Source organism: Pararge aegeria, chromosome 25 (genome assembly GCF_905163445.1).
Source record: "Pararge aegeria chromosome 25, ilParAegt1.1, whole genome shotgun sequence".
Lineage (NCBI taxonomy): Eukaryota > Metazoa > Arthropoda > Insecta > Lepidoptera > Nymphalidae > Pararge > Pararge aegeria.
In genome coordinates, this window is record NC_053204.1 from 1,331,426 (window position 1) to 1,350,438 (window position 19,013).

A 19,013-nucleotide genomic window follows, 5' to 3' on the forward strand; every position below is an offset into this window, starting at 1 on the left:
GAAGAGAAAGCCGGTGAAAACCAGGAAAGTCTAGACCAAAAAGATAAAGAAGATGAGGAATATCAAGGCTATGATGAAAATCCAGACCCTGATGAACCAAATCCGGATGTGATTGGAAACCAGGAAAATTCTGAAGAAAATGGTGATACTTTTACTTCCTAACCGAATAAGGTTTCGATTAAGGGTTGTTTAAGGTGTAACCCAGTAGCAATAGCGATGTCAAATCAAGTTGTTCTAAGGTGATGGCAGGTGGAAGCGGTGATAGCGCTTTGGGTAGGAGCTCGACTTTCGTGGACCGGGTTCGAATCCCAGCCCCTTTTCCCCGATTTTTCAAAAATCCCAGGGAAACCATTTCTTGGATAAAAAGTAGCCTATAGTACTCTCCGTCAGTTGCGATAGCCCTGTGTTCGAATCCCAACACGCACCTCTAACTTTTTTGAGCTATGTGCGTTTTAAGCCATTGAAATATCACTTGCTTCAATGGTGAAGGAAAACATCGTGAGAAAACCTGCATGCCTGAGAGTTCTCCATAATGACCACCACGCAGTGGACCAGCGTGGTGGTCTACGACCCCCCCTATTTGTGGGAGGAGACCCGTGCCCTGTAGTTGGCCGGAAATGGGTTGATAGGATGATGATGTTACTCTCCGTTCTTTTAACTAACTCTAGGTCAAAGATCAAGTCAACAAACACACTTTTGCATTTATGACATTATTAGTAATATTAATTATATATTTTCAGAAAAAGAGTCACAATTAAAATACAGTGTCTCTTCGATTGAAGGTAAATAAAACCTACTTTTATTTTATTTATTTGCCGGCGGTTTTTGTTATTCCACTACAAGTTAGCTCTGACTGCAATCGTACCTGGTGAGAAGTGATGATGCAGTCTCAGATGGTAGCGGGCTAGCCTGTTAGTCCTACCCCTAATCGGTTTCTATGCGACATCGCACCGTAACGATAAATCGCTTAGCGGCAGAGTGGTAACTAGCCACGGCCAAGCTCCCGCCAGACCAGACCAGACCAGATAAAATTCAGAAATTATAAATTCCCAAATTGCCCCTGCTGGGAACCGAAACCGGGACCTTGTACTTAAATTCACAGCGCTCACCATTGCGCCAGGGAGGTCGTCAAAATATTTCTTTGCTAAAAGTGAGATATCCGTTGATATCCACCGTATCCGTGTCGTAACTTTCGACATCATATAAGATGTATGATATATGCTATAAATTATATATTATTAATTTAATTCACAGCAACGACGCTTATGACGAAGGTATACAACGCACCAAAGCAAAGAAAACTGCCCGATCACTACATAGACGATGTATGATATTTAAAAAAAAAACGTTCTATTTTCCACAAAACTTTAAGTATTTGAGTTATGATTTCCCTTCACCCTTAATTAAGCATTTTCATCATTCTATTAAGGACTGGTATACGCAGCGTAGGCCCTCAACGAGGTGGACAGATGACATCAGGCGAGTCGCTGGGAGCCCCTGGAGGCAAGCGGCCCAGGACTGTGTATTGTGGAACTCCCTACAAAAGACCTATGTCCAGCAGTGGACGTTGATTGGTTGACATGATGATGATGATTAATGACCCCGGGACCTCCAGTTTAAAATCATAGCGCACACCACTGCGCGAGCAAGGACTTCAAATAGCAATGTCAATAAAAATATTTAATCATCTGCCAGATTTTAAAAACATAACTCAAAGTGCGACGCTTTTAATTAGTAAATGTTTTTTTTTAATCGAATTCATAGAATTGTTTTTGTTCCAAATTTGAACCAAATTGTACTCTCTTGATATGTATTTGTATCTCCGTAACTACTTTTTTTCTTTGGTGTACAATAAAAGTGTATTCATTCATTCATTCATTGTTTAATTTAAAAAAATGGGCATTATTGGTAACAAGTACACAAACCAATTTATACTATTCCATTACTATTCCATTCAACCCGTCCTTTAACATATCGCCTTCTGGACAAGTGCTTATTGTGGAGCAGAGCGGACTCTTATCCTCATAATCATCATATAAACCCATCACCGGCCCACTACAGGCCACGGGTCAGGTTTGTGGTAGGCCACAAAGAGAAGGGGTTAGTCCACGCTAGCACAGTGGATTGGTTGACTCCACACACCCTCAGGCATGCAGGTTTCCTCACGATGTTTTCTTTTACCGTTAAAGCAAGTGAGAAACTACCTAGTTTCCTATCCACTGGGCTGCTGTTATACTAAAATAAAAAATAATAATAAAAGCGCATTTAAGAGCCACAATTAAGAATTTCGTATCAGAAATTTGATTAAATTTCGGACACATAAGATCTCAGCTCACACACACAAGTTGATGACTACTTCAAACTCTATAATAAGAGGTAACAAGTCTCTGAGTGTTTTAATTAAGAGAGTTGTTATTAAAAAGAATTAAAAATGGTGCCAGATGGCAAATATGTGAATATTACCAACTAAACTCAGATTTTTACACCCGAAACCTGAGTGAGGAAAAGTTGTTTTACCTGTCAAGTCGTTATACTTAGTACCGGTTAGATTCGTTATAGTAAATAAATAAATCACATACGAATACCTACGTTACATTTTAAAATATATTTTTTTAAATATTGTTTTATAAATGTATGCTGAATAAATTTAAAATGTAAAAAATCTAGGTATTTATACTCGTACTTACATCTGGCGTTGGTTGGGGTGGCGGTACGTAGGTGTTGGGCCTAGTCGGCGGCGTCGTCCTTATTGGCGGGGGAGGGGGTGTCTGAAACATTGAATAACAAGATGAATTACAAAAAGATGAAATTAAACATTATAAAATACATGATATTCATATAGTGTAGGTTATTAATATAGTCCAACTACAGTGATACTCTGCGAATATTGAAGTGAAGGTCATTATGAAAATTTGCTATAGTCTGCGAAAAGCAGGAGAATCGTATGGTGTAATTTATAATTTCTTCAATCCTTATACTCCACACCAGACAGATCTTCGGCAATGTACCCTCTACATTACAGAGAGACGGTAGTTCATTTTTCATTGTAATATGGACCTTTGAAAAAGTAGATCGAAACTGCAACGTTTCCTACTAGATGACGCTACAGTCGCTATAAGACTGATGTGAAAGGCATATACTAATTTCGGCATCGACGGTAGGAGAGCCGTAGCTTAATTGGTGAAAGCGCTCAGGCCGCGATTGCCCGAGAGTCGCAGGTTCAAATCCTGTCGGTTCCGAAAATTTTTATATGCATTTTAAATTTATAAAATTGACGGTTGTTCAGTTCGTTACGTCTTGAACTGAATCATAACTTCCTATCAAGTGTGATTACAGCCAAGGGGTAACGTATGAAGGAATAAAAAAAAACGGCTTCAACTTGCGGATATTAACACCACTCGCTTCAGCAATAAACTATTCGAAAATTTATAAATTATTGATTGTGGTAGTGTTCACACAAACTGAGCAACAAAAACAAAATTATGTTTATATAGACGTGACGTCATAATTTTGAATTCGACGTTTGTCCGTCATTGCGGGCGGATCGTTAGACGTTGCAGTTTTATTTATTGATACATATACTAAATCTCACTTCGAATATAAATAAAAATACGTTTTATATTCATTATGTATCATTAGGTAAATAAAATATTTTAACGATTCTTTGTTACCGTCATTATGTCAATTTAAAAACTCTGACCTAACAGGGCTACCTGTCATTCGGTTCACATAAGAGGTCTCTCACATTCACGGTCAATAAATCGCGAGTCCTCTGCAACAGTTCGGACGTATGAATGGACGTTTACCCGCAAGGCTGTGCTGGATCTATTGTTAGCACCGCACAATGTTTTATAATGGTTCCAAAAGACAATCGGCCCGTTTTTACCCGCGATGTATTTTTGCGCGATTGTATTGAGTTATTATCGACTTTAATTGGTAAATGGGCTGAAATTATGTGAGATATGACAGCTTGCTGTTGACAGATTTGTGTACAGCCAAGGGTACGGGTTCAATAAACTGACAGCCTCTCTGGCGCAGTGGCGAGCACTATCTTATAACTGGTTTTTTCTAGGTTCAATGTCCAGCAGTGGGAGTCGGGATTTTTTTTATTTTACGGGTATGGTTTTAATATAACTGCCATAGCTAGGGCCAGACAGGTTTTTTTTTTTTTTTTTATAATTTATTCTTCCTTTGGGAAAGAATAGAGAGACCTTGTAATTCCTGGTTTAATTTTAGTATACCAACTTCTTTTAATTTAAAAATAGGATGTGATAAATAAATAGATAAGGGATGTAATAATGATTTTTTAAGGTTGTTTCATATAAAATAATGTTTTCATTATACGTATTCTGAGTCGGGCTAAGTTTCAAATGAATAGTGTTAATATGCCAATTTCTATTCATATTTATTTCATATATTCTAATAATATACGGTAAACATAAATCTTTATTGTACATACTGTGTGTCATGATTTTAAGGTAGATAGTTGGTTATTTATTAAATATTATATAAAGAGCAAGAGCAAGAGCCCTTTTCAAAGAATTATCGAAAAGGGTTATCGAGTCTACCGGTGATCCTAGAGCGGGCAGTTACCTTGGCCAACCAATTAGTTTGGCCATCCAGAGGGGAAATGCTGCCAGCATCTTAGGAACTGTGCCTCGCTGCGGTGGTTTCGAGGACGTTTTAGATTTTATTTAGTTTTTAAATAGTTTATTTTAGGTTATAGTTATGTATTAATAAAAATGTAAGTTTATATAATATAAAATCAAAATAATATTATATTGGTATGTTTTAATGTAATGTGATTATATAGTTAATAATAGGGCCAGACAGGTTAGCCCGCTACCATATTAGACTGCATCATATATTTTTTTATTCGACTACAAATTAGCCCTTGACTGCAATCTCATCTGGTGGGAAGTGATGATGCAGTCTAAGATGGTAGCGGACTAACCTGTAAGGGAGTATGGTAGTCATACCCCTTATCGGTTTCTACGCGACATCGAAACGGGTAAGTCACATAGCTGCGAGTCTTTGTCGGAACACGACTCGTTCAGCTACGTCGGTAACTCTGTTTCTCCGCTGGGGTATAGGTTTACTAGAACTACACAATAGGTTCGCACGTTATCATCTTAGATTGCATCATTACTTATCAACTGGCAGGATTGCAATCAAGGGCTAGCCTTGAAGTAAAAAAAAAGCTGAAATAGAAATTGGCTAGGCACAGAGCTCGGGGAACCGATAGACGTTGAAGTCCCAAGGTGCTAGCCCCCAACGAGGTGGACAGAAGACATCAAACGACTCGCTAAGTGTCGCTGAAACCAAGCGGCCAGGACTGTGATCTTGGAACTCCCTACGAAAGACCCATGTCCAGCAGCTGCCGTCAATCATATGAAGAGATGATGATGAGGTTGCAGTCCTTCAAAATCCTTTTATACTATGCCGCGACGCCGCGCGACGTTGTCTAGACGATGTCGGAATTTACCACCGGATCAAACGCATGGAACTGTATCTCTTCTTTTTACATTGTCTTACTCTTGTTGCTTAAGAAAGGTGAACTCACCCTGGTGGGGAAGGGGATTTTGGGCACGTCGTAGTTGTAGCCTTTGCTGGGGGGTAGGTACTCGTTGGCGGCGAGCGCTATGCTTAACATGCAGCTGGCGACTAAGCAGGACTGCCACATCTGGAAGGGGTAAAGGTTATGTCAAAAAAGTACATCATTATATAATACACTTATACTACAACAATACACACATCGCCATCTAGCCCCAAAGTAAGCGTAGCTTGTGCTATGGTTACTAAGGTGACTGATGAATATTTTCATGAATAACATACAATTATTAGTATTATTATTGTTGTTTTCTCATCGTTTGCTTCAAATCACATTCTTAAATTTGCCTTAACTAAAAACGCACATAACTCCCGAAAGTTTGCGGTGCGGACCTCCCGAGAGTGAAGCCGTACTCCTAACCACTTGGCTATCATCGCTTTTGCATATATAACAAAAATATGTTTGTACCCGAGTAACGTACGACCTTGCACTATCGATCGTGCATTGTTCGAACTGAAGTGCATTTTACGTAGCGCCAGCAAAAAAAAAATGTTATAGGTACCTACTCTAAGAAATAATTCTTGAATAACATAAACATAATTAAAAATAACCGTCTGTTACTAATTACATCATTGATTTCATTATCTTACATACGAAATCTAGATTTTGACGAGACAACGTCTTATTATTCGATGGAGCCGGCTGCACGCACGAAAAAACATAACGCATGCGGCGTTACCTCGCTCTGAGGCGTTCCATTCAAGGCTTGAAGTGCAAGCGAGAGCGCGGAACGAGCGACAAAGAGGCACAGTTGGCCTCCGCGTTCGACATCTGTCTCTCTCCTACTTGAGTGAGCGATGCGTCCGCGTGGGCAGCTTCTATACAATAATACATTTACATGTTTTCGGCAAGGATGAAGTGCAGTGAAAAGTGAATGTGGTGTCAATTCTTTATAGCAACGATAATATCTATCAAACAAATAAAATTAAAATTTTCTTTTGAAAAATGCAACCATTCCATCAGTATTTACTTACGACGTTGTCACGTTCAACTATCGTCAGTAAACCGACTTTACAGACAACCCTGTTTTTTTTCTTTTTCATTCTTCTTCGTATTTTTGTAACTTGTAGTGTGCAAATAAAAAGTATAAAAAAAAAAATAAGTTTATTTCTGTATAATTAACATTTAATGTAATTTAATTTATTTAGATACTTGTGATTGTCCGCGTTCTGCTTCCGCATTACGTTTTTTTAGAAATCTCGTGTGAACCATCTGTTTTCCTGCAATAAAAAACTAGGCTATGTTACTCTTCGTCTTTTCAACTATATCTATGACAAAAACCAAGTTGATTGGTTGTTAAATTAGAGCGTAAAGGAAGCACAAACAAACAAACTCTCTTTCGCATTTATATTATTAATAGCTGTTGCCCGCGACTTCGTCCAAATTTGGTTTTGTTTTTGAAGCATTACGTAGGAACAGTTTACTTGAGAGACGCGTGGAATTCAATTAAGGTGCAAAGTTCTTCTGACATTTTAAAGCTATATATATATTTTCTATAAAGTATATTCTTATAAAAAAAATGGTGTAGTTTTAATGAGTTTTTTTTCAATTCAACAAGTTTTGTGGTTTCCTTAAATTTTTTTAACTCGCCGGTAAAATGTCATATTGTTCGGAATCAAAAAGTATTTTACTGCTTCATAAATACCCTTTTAAATTATTTATGATAAAACTATTTTTTAAATAAAAATTGATATTGCGATACTAATGTCTATGTCTATGATCTAATAAAATTTTATAAAACAAAAGCTGCTGATGGACCTTTACTATGATAGTTAAATATATATGCCAAATATTTCTCTATTTAAATGGCCACAAAGATGGCACCTTTTCTGCTTAAATTATATAAAAAATATGTACGCAGAAGTGGGATGAGTTTCGATTTAGGCTGTAGCGGAGTCAACACAAACCATCGGTACATATGATTGCATTCAACAGCGCACTAGTCCAGTGGTGGACTATGGCCTTAACCCCTTCTCGTTGTAGGAGGAGACCCGTGCCCTGTAGTGGGGAATCCCGGGAATCGGTTGGTGTGATGTAGTCCACAATGACTATGAGTGGATTGTTAAACTTCAACTTCACACGCCTTTGAGAATATGTTAGACTTGCCTATGAGGACACCAACAACCGTGCCCTTCAAACCAGAACACTGCACTGCTGCTTGGCGCCAGTAAATACTTTCGTGACGAGCTCTGTCACAAAAAGCTCTACAACTATTGATAGTTTGCTGCTGTCGCTCCATTTCCCATAAAGTATTGTATTCCAAGATTGTCCACCATTCTGCGTCGCACGCCTCAAAACCCATTGAATGGGAGAATATAAACAAAAGAATTGTTTAAATACCTACGTAAATATATGCGTACGAAAGATTTACTAACGTTTCGGCTATTTCGAATATTCCACGCTTAATCTCGTCGGATTAAGCGTTTGAATTTAACCATTAAATCGTTTAATATCGCGGTATTTAAATTGAGATGTCATGGATTAAAAAACAGACGTGGTTCTCTAAACCGGTTCAGGGTGCTGAGATAATGGATGATGATTCAATTGTTAACATAACTTTAGACGGGGTTCCCACTCGGGAGAAAAATAGCTATTTGGATGTTTATTTAAGTATAAAACGTGTAACGGAATTACAAAATTCTGTTGAAGGGTGCGTGCATAAGTATTTTCATAAGGAATAACAATAATAATGTATAAAAATTATATTAAATGAAGCATATTTATTATTCCATACAAACTAATTAATTTATTCATTTATTAGCTATTAGGGAAACAAACAGTACTATTACACATAAAAGTACTGCCGTATTTTTATATCACATAAACCAATGAAGTTTCCACAACTTAGCTATACATATTAAAGATTTTAAACTAAGATTTTCGTTGTTAATCAACATTTCTTAAGTATAGTTCAACGGGTTAAAATATTATCGTGGTATGTGCCCGTTGAACTATAAATAAGAAATGTTAGTTACACATATACGATAACATTAACCACAATTGCTTAGGAACCTACTAAGCGAAAGTTATACAAAAAAAAAAAACTAAAAAGAAAAAAAAAACTTTAATGCTTATAATACTTAGTTTGCCATAATAAATTTCCTAAAAGTGCCAATTTTGACATGAAAAATGTCCGTCTCACAATATTTGCTGTTGAAAGCATTGCACGCACGAGATAAAAAGTTATTTGCCGAATACCTTGTCTTCCACCTAGCCCACGCAAAGGGAAAATTCAAAACATTCTAAGTGTTTACTTATGACAACCCTATTGAAGATAAAGGACCGACACGCGCATAGTACCTACGCAGTGCGACGTGTTTCTAATAAAGTGGCAGGAGTCACGATTTAACTTCTGCACGTGATGCTAAAACATGGCGTTTCGGTTTCACAGATAAGTCTCATTGACCTCTGTACGTCTAAAGCCTTATTACACATTTCATTCACTTTTCATTTACACGTTGTGAGAAAAAGTGAGTTAAAAACCTACACACTGGGCTATCTAATCCGCTTCTAACCTGCTATATAACCTCTTTGTATTAAATTTTTTTGAATTTTTAACACATCTATCTATATATATGTAAAAGAGAAAGTGTGTGGGTATGTTCCGTATAGGCTCCGAAACGGGTGGACCGATTTCAATGAAATTTTCAGGTAATCTCCGGATTGACCTGGCGAGTAATCCTGTAAAGTTTGGTGACGATCGGAGCACTCTTATTTTTGAACTGTGAAACTATCAAATACAGCTTTTATTTACTATGATGATATTCTATTGTTGGGTGTACATGGGTGTAGAAAATGATCTTCACCCGCTCGAGAAGAGAAAAGAAGAGAATGAATACGCAGAGAAATAAATGATTTAATATATTATGAGACTTAAATTAAAAATTTAATGATGTAAGTTTATTGTTTAAATAAAATAAAGCAAAATCTAGCCCGGCGAAGCGGGCTGGATACGCTAGTGTGTTTATAAAAGAAACCCCAAGCAAAGCACTGTTGCACAGTAGCTAAGGTACCCCATGAGATAATGGGCTACCATTACTAGTACTATCCCATAAAAAAAGGAGTAATTAGTTAAATAGGCATAATTGTTTCGTGGAAAATATTATAGTATTTTTTTATTTTTAAATTTAGTATAGTATAATCAATTGGCGTAAAAAATTCTGATTTAGTCTTTTATCTGCAAGGGCTGTGTTTGCGATGATCTCAGGAACTAATGGTCTGATTAAAAAAAATATTTCAGTTTTGGATAGCCCATCTATCGTGGAAGGTTATTGACTATAGATCATCACGCTAAGAGCAATGTTGGGTGGATTGGGTGTTTTTTTACCTTTTGAGAGCTTACGCCGCGTGCGCGGCATAAATGGTTAGAGTATCGATAAAATCATGTATAACAAAGTTGTTTCGTTTTAAAAGTTCTCAAAATCAGTCCGCCACAGCATATGTCTATCTTTTAAGGTTGACCAACGTAAGGGTGAAGTCGCGAGGAACCGCTAGTTACAATATAAACAGACAATGTCGCATTAATAAAATTAATCTATGAAATGTTTCAAAATCAGGTTTTTTTTTTCGTTTTGAGAGCTTCCGCTGCGTGCACTGCGTAAATGGTAAAGTTTCGATAAAATCATGTACGACAAAATTGTTCCCCTTTAATAGTTCTTAAAAAAAAGTCCGGGACAGCTATACTTTTATCTTTTAAGGTTGACTTATAAGCGGACAAAGTTAGCTAGTTATAATATAAAAAGAAAATGTCGCATAAATTATTAAGTGATATTTACAACACATAATGCGATTTCAATAATGCATAAAGTCCTATGTTACGTTAGTCGAGGTTGTTTGAAAATCAAAAATATCTACAATGTAGAGAACATTTCGTTTCCAAACCTATTGTTAGAGGCTGAGAAACATATTTGTAACATGTTTTCCGATCTAGACGATCTCGCATAGAAGGTAATTCTACAGTTTAACAACCGTACAGATGCGAAGACTGCCACTTATTCTGTTAAGAGTTTATTTAATTCTTTATTTCTCTTATATTTTACTATCCCATTTATTCATCGTATTTTTTACGTAAACAATTCAGTATTCAAGATATATTAGATTTTATTTATTGGTATAAGAGCTTGATTTCACTTTCGGGCGCACGCACCTCTAATTTTTCCTAGTTATGTGCGTTTTAAGTAATTAAAATATCACTTGCTTTGAGGAAACATGCATGCCTGTTCTACATAATGCTCTCAAAGGTGTGTCGAGTACCCCAATCCGCCAGAGTTTGGACTACGGCCTTAACCCCTTCTCATTGTGGGATGAGACCCGTGCTCTGTAGTGGGTCGGTAATGGGTTTATTTGATGATGATGATGACGATACCGTTATAGCATGAGAGGTGATAGTTTTCAACGAGAAACACACGTTGTCTTGGAACTGAAAACATAACTGTTTTAAAATAGTAAGGATTTGCGCAATGGCTAAGCGGTGGCTTTCGATTGGCCTGATCTGAAGAGCTGCGGGAAGCCGGTCAAGGCTGCGCAGTTCAACTAAATTGAAGTAAGCTTTAGGCTGGAAAATGAGTGAGAACTCCGATCTGACTTACCATCGAACTGACTAGGGCATTTCTGCTAGGCGTGAAATTTTTTATACGTATACCATGTTTCATCATCATCATCATCATTTCAACCGATTACTTTTCATTGCTGGACCTAGTTTTTTTGTAGAGTTTCAAAAACCAACGGTCCTGGGCCGCCTTTTCCCAGCGAATCCCACCAACTCGTTTGACGTGTCTATAGGCAAATAAATAAATTTTCCTTTTTATTATGGCAGATGCCTGATGGAAACCTATGGTTCAACCAACCACCAAGATACACGTCCTACAAAGTGGCAACCCGAGGCCTAGCAGCTAAGCCTCGGATGCCTGTAATAACACCAGCAACCACGCCCTTCAGATCAGACACAGCAATGCTGTTTGGTGACAAAATAAGCATTGCAGCTTAACATCTATAGACAGATCTGTCACAAAAAGTTCTACTGCTATTTATTCATTTATACTCTTTATTTGTACACCACTCAGACGAGACAAAAAAGAACAAACACATGAAGAATGAAGCAGGATACAAAAGGCGGCCTTATCGCTAAGTAGCGATCTCTGCCAGGCAACCTGTTATTATTATTGTAAGGTGCAAATCTTTACAATACAAACTGTACTGTACTGCTTGATAAACTGTGGTGATCTGGTCAGAATAACAAAGCGTCGTGAAATAGTCCACAATAATGTAAATTCCCAGCGGTTGAATGAAAGTGTCTCAACATCGGGACAATTTATGTGTTACAGATCTGGAATTAGAACGGCAATCGGTAATTTGTCTCACTTTTAGAATATTATCTGTCTCGTATTTTCGTTGGTCTAGTGGCTCGATGTCTTTACATGAAATGAGCGCTCACTTTGGACAGTGAATGTGAGTTTTGTAAACTTTTACTGGCCCTACGGTATACGGCTCATTGGCGCAGTGGACAGTGACCCTGCTCTCTGAGTCCGAGGCTATAGGTTCGATTACCTCACTGTAAAATGTTTGTCTGATGAACTTGAATGTTTTTCAGTGTCTGTGTGTTCATTTTTATATAAGTATTTATGTATATTATTTATAAAAATATTCATCAGTTATCTTCGTACGTTACGGCTATTAAAATATCACGTGGTGGACTACGGCCTTAACCCCTTGTCATTGTGGGAGGAGACCTGTCCTGCAGTGGGCCGGTAATAGGTTGGGATATGATTCCTAAGGTAATTTTGGACCTACCAATGCATAAGTTTAAAGAATATGTTAACACATTTATTACAGCGAGGTTACTATACAATTGATGAATTTCTTAATGATCAGGTTGCTTGGAAGCATCCGGTTCCGCTTTCATCTCTCTCAAAATAGAAAAATGAATGTTAAAATGTAAAATGTTGATATTGATGTTGGAAAAGAGCAACTGCTGAGTTTCTTGCCGGCTTTTTCCCGGTAGAATCTGCCTTCCGAACCGGTGTTAGAGTTGACACACAGACAGACTTGACGTTTCATAAGTGCTTATATTAGACGACTGACGACATACAAAGGTAAGACGTAAATCCAGGCCGCCTACAAGTTCCATCATATTAAAGAATATATTCTTCTTTTTTCTTAGGTACTTTAAATGTTATACAAGCGAGTGTAACCCTCTCGAGCGCAAAAATCTTAAATAATCTAGATTAACGTAATGTAAGCGAGTTATACACATTAATGTATTTAAAGTAATTAAACTTAAGCTTTTTTTTTAAATGTTAATACGCAAGGGTTTTGGTTAAGGTTTGACGGCCGAGTGGCGCAGTGGGCAGCGACCCTGTTTTCTGAGTGCCATTCCCACAACTGGAAAATGTTTGTGTGATGAACATGAGTGTTTTTCAGTGTCTGGGTGTTTACGTGTATATTATAAGTATTTATGTGTATTATATTCATAAAAATATTCAACAGTTACCTTAGTACCCATAACACAAGTTATGCTAACTTTGGGGCTAGATGGCGATGTGTGTATTGTCGTAGTATATATATTTATTTATTATTTATTTAAAGGTGTCATCCATGGGCTTACTTGACTAAGGATGTTTTTGACTTTGACTTTAACAGGCTGGAATGATCTAGGTCACACCACTCTTATAATGCAATTATTTTCTGTGACACCATTGTAACGTGGACATTCAATGCTGCGGTGATCACTATCTGTTTAATGTGTTGCAATTTGATTCAAATTCAATTATTATACCGCGAATTTGCGTGAGAGAATAAAGATGGACAATAGATTATAATAGATACGGAAAATCTGCATTGTGCTTGACTCTACTATGTTATTTAAGATAACTTTAAAAATATTGTTATTACTAACCAATTTTCATCACTACAGGGCGCAGGTCTCTGTTAGAATTAGTAGTCCGAAGTCAAACACGCTACCTCAGTGCGGATTGGTAGATATAACTGTTTTCTGAGTCGAAGGCCATGGGTTCGATTCCCACAACCGGGATGAACACTGTTTTTCAGTGTCTGGGTGTTTATCTGTATATTATAAGTATTTATGTATATTATTCATACAATTATTCATCAGTCATCTCAGTACCCATAACACAAGCTACGCTTACTTTGGGACTAGATGGCGATGTGTGTATTGTCGTAGTATATTTATTTAACTTCGAACGGTGGTAATGTCACTACGAACAGACTTGACGTTTTAAAACACTTGAAGGAATTATCAATTTTATAAATTATAAATACGTATATGTAAATTAGTTGGTTAAAGCGCTCGCGCGATTGTTAGACACAGGTTTAAATCCTGTCCGTTCCGGAAAGTTTTATTTGCATTTTATAATTTATAAAATCATTTTACAGTTTAACAATCATTGTTCTGTCTGTCTCTTGTTTGAGATGAAAGCGGAGCGGCTAGCTTCCAAGCAACCTTGGCCTTGATATCCTTATTCTTATAACTTCAGCGTTCTTTCGGGAGGAGTGTGTTCGATTCCCAGCACGTAGCTCTAACTTCATGGAGTTCTTGATGCCTGAGAGTTCCCCATAAGGTTCGTAAGGCGGGTTAAGTCTGCAAATCCACACTGAGCCAGCGTGGTACACTAAATACATCCCATTCTGAGAAGAGAACTGTACTCTGTAGTGGACTGGTAATCCTACTATCCTACTTCCTACAATCCTACTAATATAATAAATGTGAAAGTGTGGATTTTTGTTACTCAATCACGCAAAAACAACGGAACGGATTTTGATGAAATTTGGCATGCACGTAGCCTTTGACATCCAAAAGAACATAGGATACCTTTTATCCCGATTCCTTAAGTAGTTCCCGAGGGAAAATTGAAAATTGTTTACGAGCTAAGCCGCTAGCAGACAGCTTTGAAATTTTGTATACATGTCACCTATGCTATGAAAAAGGACATTCCGATCTCTCAAATAGTTCTCGTGGTAAGATTAAAAATTGTCAACAAGCGAAAATTTAGACCTTCCAGAATCGAAGTCCATGCAGACGAAGTCGCGTGCAGAAGCTAGTGGGTTTATAATTATGATGTAAAATTTAATATCCACGAAGCACAGTAAACCTTTAAGTTAAGCGTTAATATATTTACTGTGACAGCGGCGTGGCGCGGGCGTTAAATTGTGTAACTTGGAAAACATTTTTGTAGTTTCATTTAATTAAATGTAGTTATTACAGTTAAATAACATTTCGCCTCTTCGTGAGCGACCACGCCCATTGGGAAGGTATTTCGACAATCGTGATTCGCATTCCGCGGCTTTGCGACGCGAAATGTCAAAATGTCCCCTACACTATCGCAAATCTATTCCCTAAGTACCTATAAGATTCTCTGTATGAGATACACTATACAACGTTTAAATAAAAACGACATAAAACTTCACGGGCTTTAGACGTACATTATGTACTGTCTCTAAGACTTATCTGTGAAACCGAAAGCCTAATAGTTTTTGAGTAAACCACTGCCATAGTTTATAATAAAAGAAATAAGATACAGCGGTAACATCACGTGCCAAATTAAAATCATGTGACTACTGTCACTTTATTGGATACGCGTCGCGTAGCGTAGGTACTTCTTCTTCTTCTTCTTCTTCTGTTCCTGGGCCTTTTCCGCACTTGGTTGGTCTGGGACCGTCCGTTGTACGTATGGCCACTGATGCGGCTCCCCGCTGGATCACTCCAGCCAGCCGAGCTCGCTCCAAAAGCTTAGCAGGCCGCCCAGGTCGCCGAGTGCTTCATGGAGTGTTGCTGAGGAGCCAAGGTGTGCTGCGCGTTGTTCTGCTACTCCGTTGCATTGGAGCATTACGTGTATCGGTGTTCCCTCCGTCTCCATGCATGCTCTGCAGAGAGGGCTGTCAGTTATACCAAAAATGGAAAGGTGTTTGTTTAGTGGGTAGTGCCCTGTTATCATAGCTACAACTGTCCTTACTTAGCGTAGGTACTATGCGTGTGTCGGTCTTTTATCTTCAATAGGGTTGTCATAAATGAACAAATGTTTTTATTAGCTTGTATGGAAAAATAAATATGCTCCTTTTGATTTAATATCTTTTCTTTGTGATATAACTTAGAAAAGTTAAAGGTGCGTGCTGGGATTCGAATTCGGCCCCTCAAAAGTGAAGTCGAAGTCCTACCCACTGGGCACAATAAATAGACACTTTCGCATTTGAAAGTGGTTATAACTTTCAAATGCGAAAGTGTCTATTTATTTGTCTGTTTGTTACACAACCTTTAACCTTTTTAGACCTTATGGTCAAATCCTTAATAACCTTTCCGGAAAATTTGAGCTGGTATAAATTTTTAACTTGTTCCGACTGTTTTTACGGAACGTAAAACTATTTAAAGTGTGTCGTTAATTTACTACTGAACTTGTTTATTTTTAATTAAAACTTTATGTTCTTGGCTTTTTTATGTGTTAAAACACATTTATTACAGCGAGGTTACTATACAATTGATAAATTTCCTAATGACAAGATGGCTTGGAAGCATTCTCCGCTTTCATCTCTCACAAGTTACAAAAATGAATTTTAAAATGTAAAATGTAAATTGTTGATATTGGAAAAGAGCAACTGCTGAGTTTCTTGCCGGCTTCTTCTCGGTAGAATCTGCCTTCTGAACCGGTGGTAGAGTCACTACACACAGACAGTCTTGACGTTTCAAAAGTGCTTATATTAGCCCTACTTGAAATAAATGAATTTTGAATTTATGGAATTTTTTAATAAAATACGTATCGAAATATTTAACTAAGCCTGCAACTTACTATGTTATATTGTTGAGAATTTGTAAATAAAATTCGTAATTAGGTATTCGGTCACGAAAATAAATAACATAAGAATTGCACACAACATGATGGTCTTATATCTAACGTACTTGACCCATGTTACGTAATGTACCATATTTGTACCATACCTATTAAGATACATCTCAGATGCTATGTAATTGGATGCATTTTGAGATAATTTCCGGCGCGGGCCACTTATTTTTGAGGTCTATGTTATTTACTTTGGTCTTTCGACATTTAGTATTTTTATATTTATTTTATACTTGTTTGTATGTATTTTTTATATATAGATATGTGTTATGTATATCTTTATTATTTTATATATTTTCTAGCATGTAATTAGTGTGTATATATTTGTATAATTGCTATATTCCACCTCTCAATCGTGTCATTGGCTGCGTTCACTAAAATATACGCTATTTTGTACCGTGTTAAAATCAAAGGTTCCGGCGGATTTGTAAAAACCTGAATTCGTCGATGAGCTATTTATATCTGTAGTCCTAGTAACCATAGCAAATGCCTAGTTCATTTGAGTTTAATGGTAGGTATATATCAGGTTATTACTTAAAGCCAAATGCTTCTTCTATTTTTATAGCTCAGTTTCTTAAGAGCGCCATGCCATTACACTTTTTCGTAACTCAATAAACAAAATAAAAATAACGGCGCACAAATCATCCGTTAGCGATTGACGGAGCGTTTGTTTTGACAAGTTAATTATTACAGATTGCGTTCCGTGGGAGTTAGGATGGATACACATTAAACACGATGATTCTTCCATCAAGGGTTGTCTGGAGGAGATCGCTTAAAGAGATAATACCGCCATTGCACATTATTTAGAATTTTGTTTTTTCATCTTGTTTTATCTGTAATTTGTGCAATAATGATATTATATATCTATTTATATTATCTATCTTTCTAATAATTCTTAGCCCGAATAAGAAAGGATGATAATGAAGCGGTGATACCGCAGTGGGTAGGAGCTCGACTTCACATTCAGGGGGCCGAGTTCGAATCCCAGCACGCACCTCTAACTTTTCTAAGTTATGTGCGTTTTAAGTAATTAAAATATCACTTTCTTCGACTATGAAGGAAAACATCGTGAGGAAACCTGCATGCCTGAGAGTTCTACACAATGTTCTCAAAGGTATGTGGAGTCCACCAATCCGCACTGGGCCTGCGTTGTGGACTACGGCCTTAACCCCTTCTCATTGTGGGAGGAGACCCGTGCCCTGTAGTGGGCCGATAATGGGTTGATATGATGATGATAATCCAATAGGTATATTATCTACTTTTCTACGTCTAGACGGCATTGGGGGAAACCTTTTGCAATAATATTAATGTTGCATTCAATTTTGTAGATCGTGCATATATGAGTGTTTACGAAAGTCAAAACGAGTCGGAAGGATAATCTTAATTTGAAATAAACCGGATTCAAATGCATTAACTTTAGTGCTATCTCGGCTTGATTATGGAATCTGTGGAAAGTGAGTCTTAAATTTAAAAAAAAATGTAAGTAAGCGAGAAATATCAGACAATTTATTGGCACAAAGTCCGAGATATTAAACGAAAAGGTAAAATGTTATCTCATGTAGACGGTCATAAGATATTAAGTTATTCAGAGTAAAATGTGATAATTAAAATAAATTGTCCGAAAGGAGAGATTTTATTTTACGAAATGATTTTTTACGAACCATATATGCTGGTAAGTTTATAGGTTGATATATTCAACTTTAAATTTCATTTATTTCAAGTAGGCCTAATTAATAAGAACTTTTGAAACGTCAAGTCAGTCTGTTCGTAGTGACTCTACCACCGGTTCGGAAGGCAGATTCCACTGAGAAGAGCAGGCAAGAAACTCAGCAGATTGTTCTTTTCCAACATCATTTTGAAGTTTAACAATCTTTAGAATTTTTCTGTTTTGTGAGAGATGAGAGCGGAGTGGCCTGCTTCCAAGCAGCCTTGTCGTTAAGGAATTCATCAATCGCGTAGTAACCACGAGCAAATATAATAAATATATAGTAGTATTCACAAGCAAATTCCTGCGTTGAATTTCTGTGAGTTAAAGGCACGTAAACTATTTATTTATTTTATTTATTTATTTATTTCCAACTTACGACTAGTTTACAGGAATTTCCTAATGCACTAGCGTAGATACTGATGCCTACCTACACACTAAACTTTACCAGAGTTGCAAATGCCCCACAAAGCAACCTTTGTGAGTTCAGTCAGAGTACAACAAAACAGATCCGTTTTTTCAGCTATGTCGTTTAGGGTGCGAATCGCGCGCGTCAGCGGCGCCTTGTTGAGCAAGTTGGTTCGTCCGCGCGGCACCGCCAGCAGGGGCGGCCTGCGCCTGCGCCACACGAACCGGTCCGGGGCACAAAGATTACTAAGGATTACGAGGTCCTGTATTCAATTCCCGAGTCAAAGGCAAATAATATGTAGTGGTGAAATTGGTAAAATCCACACCTTTTCTCGGAGTACACCCTTAAAGTCTTACAAAGTCTGTCCTGAGTCACTGACATGTGATAGTAATAGTGAAGCCCGTCAAACCGCATTGAAACAGCGTGGTGAGTCTATGCTCT

At 37.4% G+C, this 19,013-nt stretch overlaps 1 protein-coding gene across 1 annotated transcript in view; it reads right to left on the bottom strand.

Annotated features, from left to right (window-relative positions):
* LOC120634905 (cuticle protein 18.6-like) overlaps positions 1–19,013 on the bottom strand; it is a 52,398-nt gene that overhangs the window by 10,804 nt on the left and 22,581 nt on the right. The window contains exons 3-4 of the mRNA XM_039905784.1: positions 5,564–5,683; positions 2,688–2,768 (exon numbers count right to left, since the gene is read on the bottom strand). Of these exons, the coding sequence (XP_039761718.1) occupies positions 2,688–2,768; positions 5,564–5,683 (201 nt within the window). The remainder of the gene's footprint in view (positions 1–2,687; positions 2,769–5,563; positions 5,684–19,013) is intronic.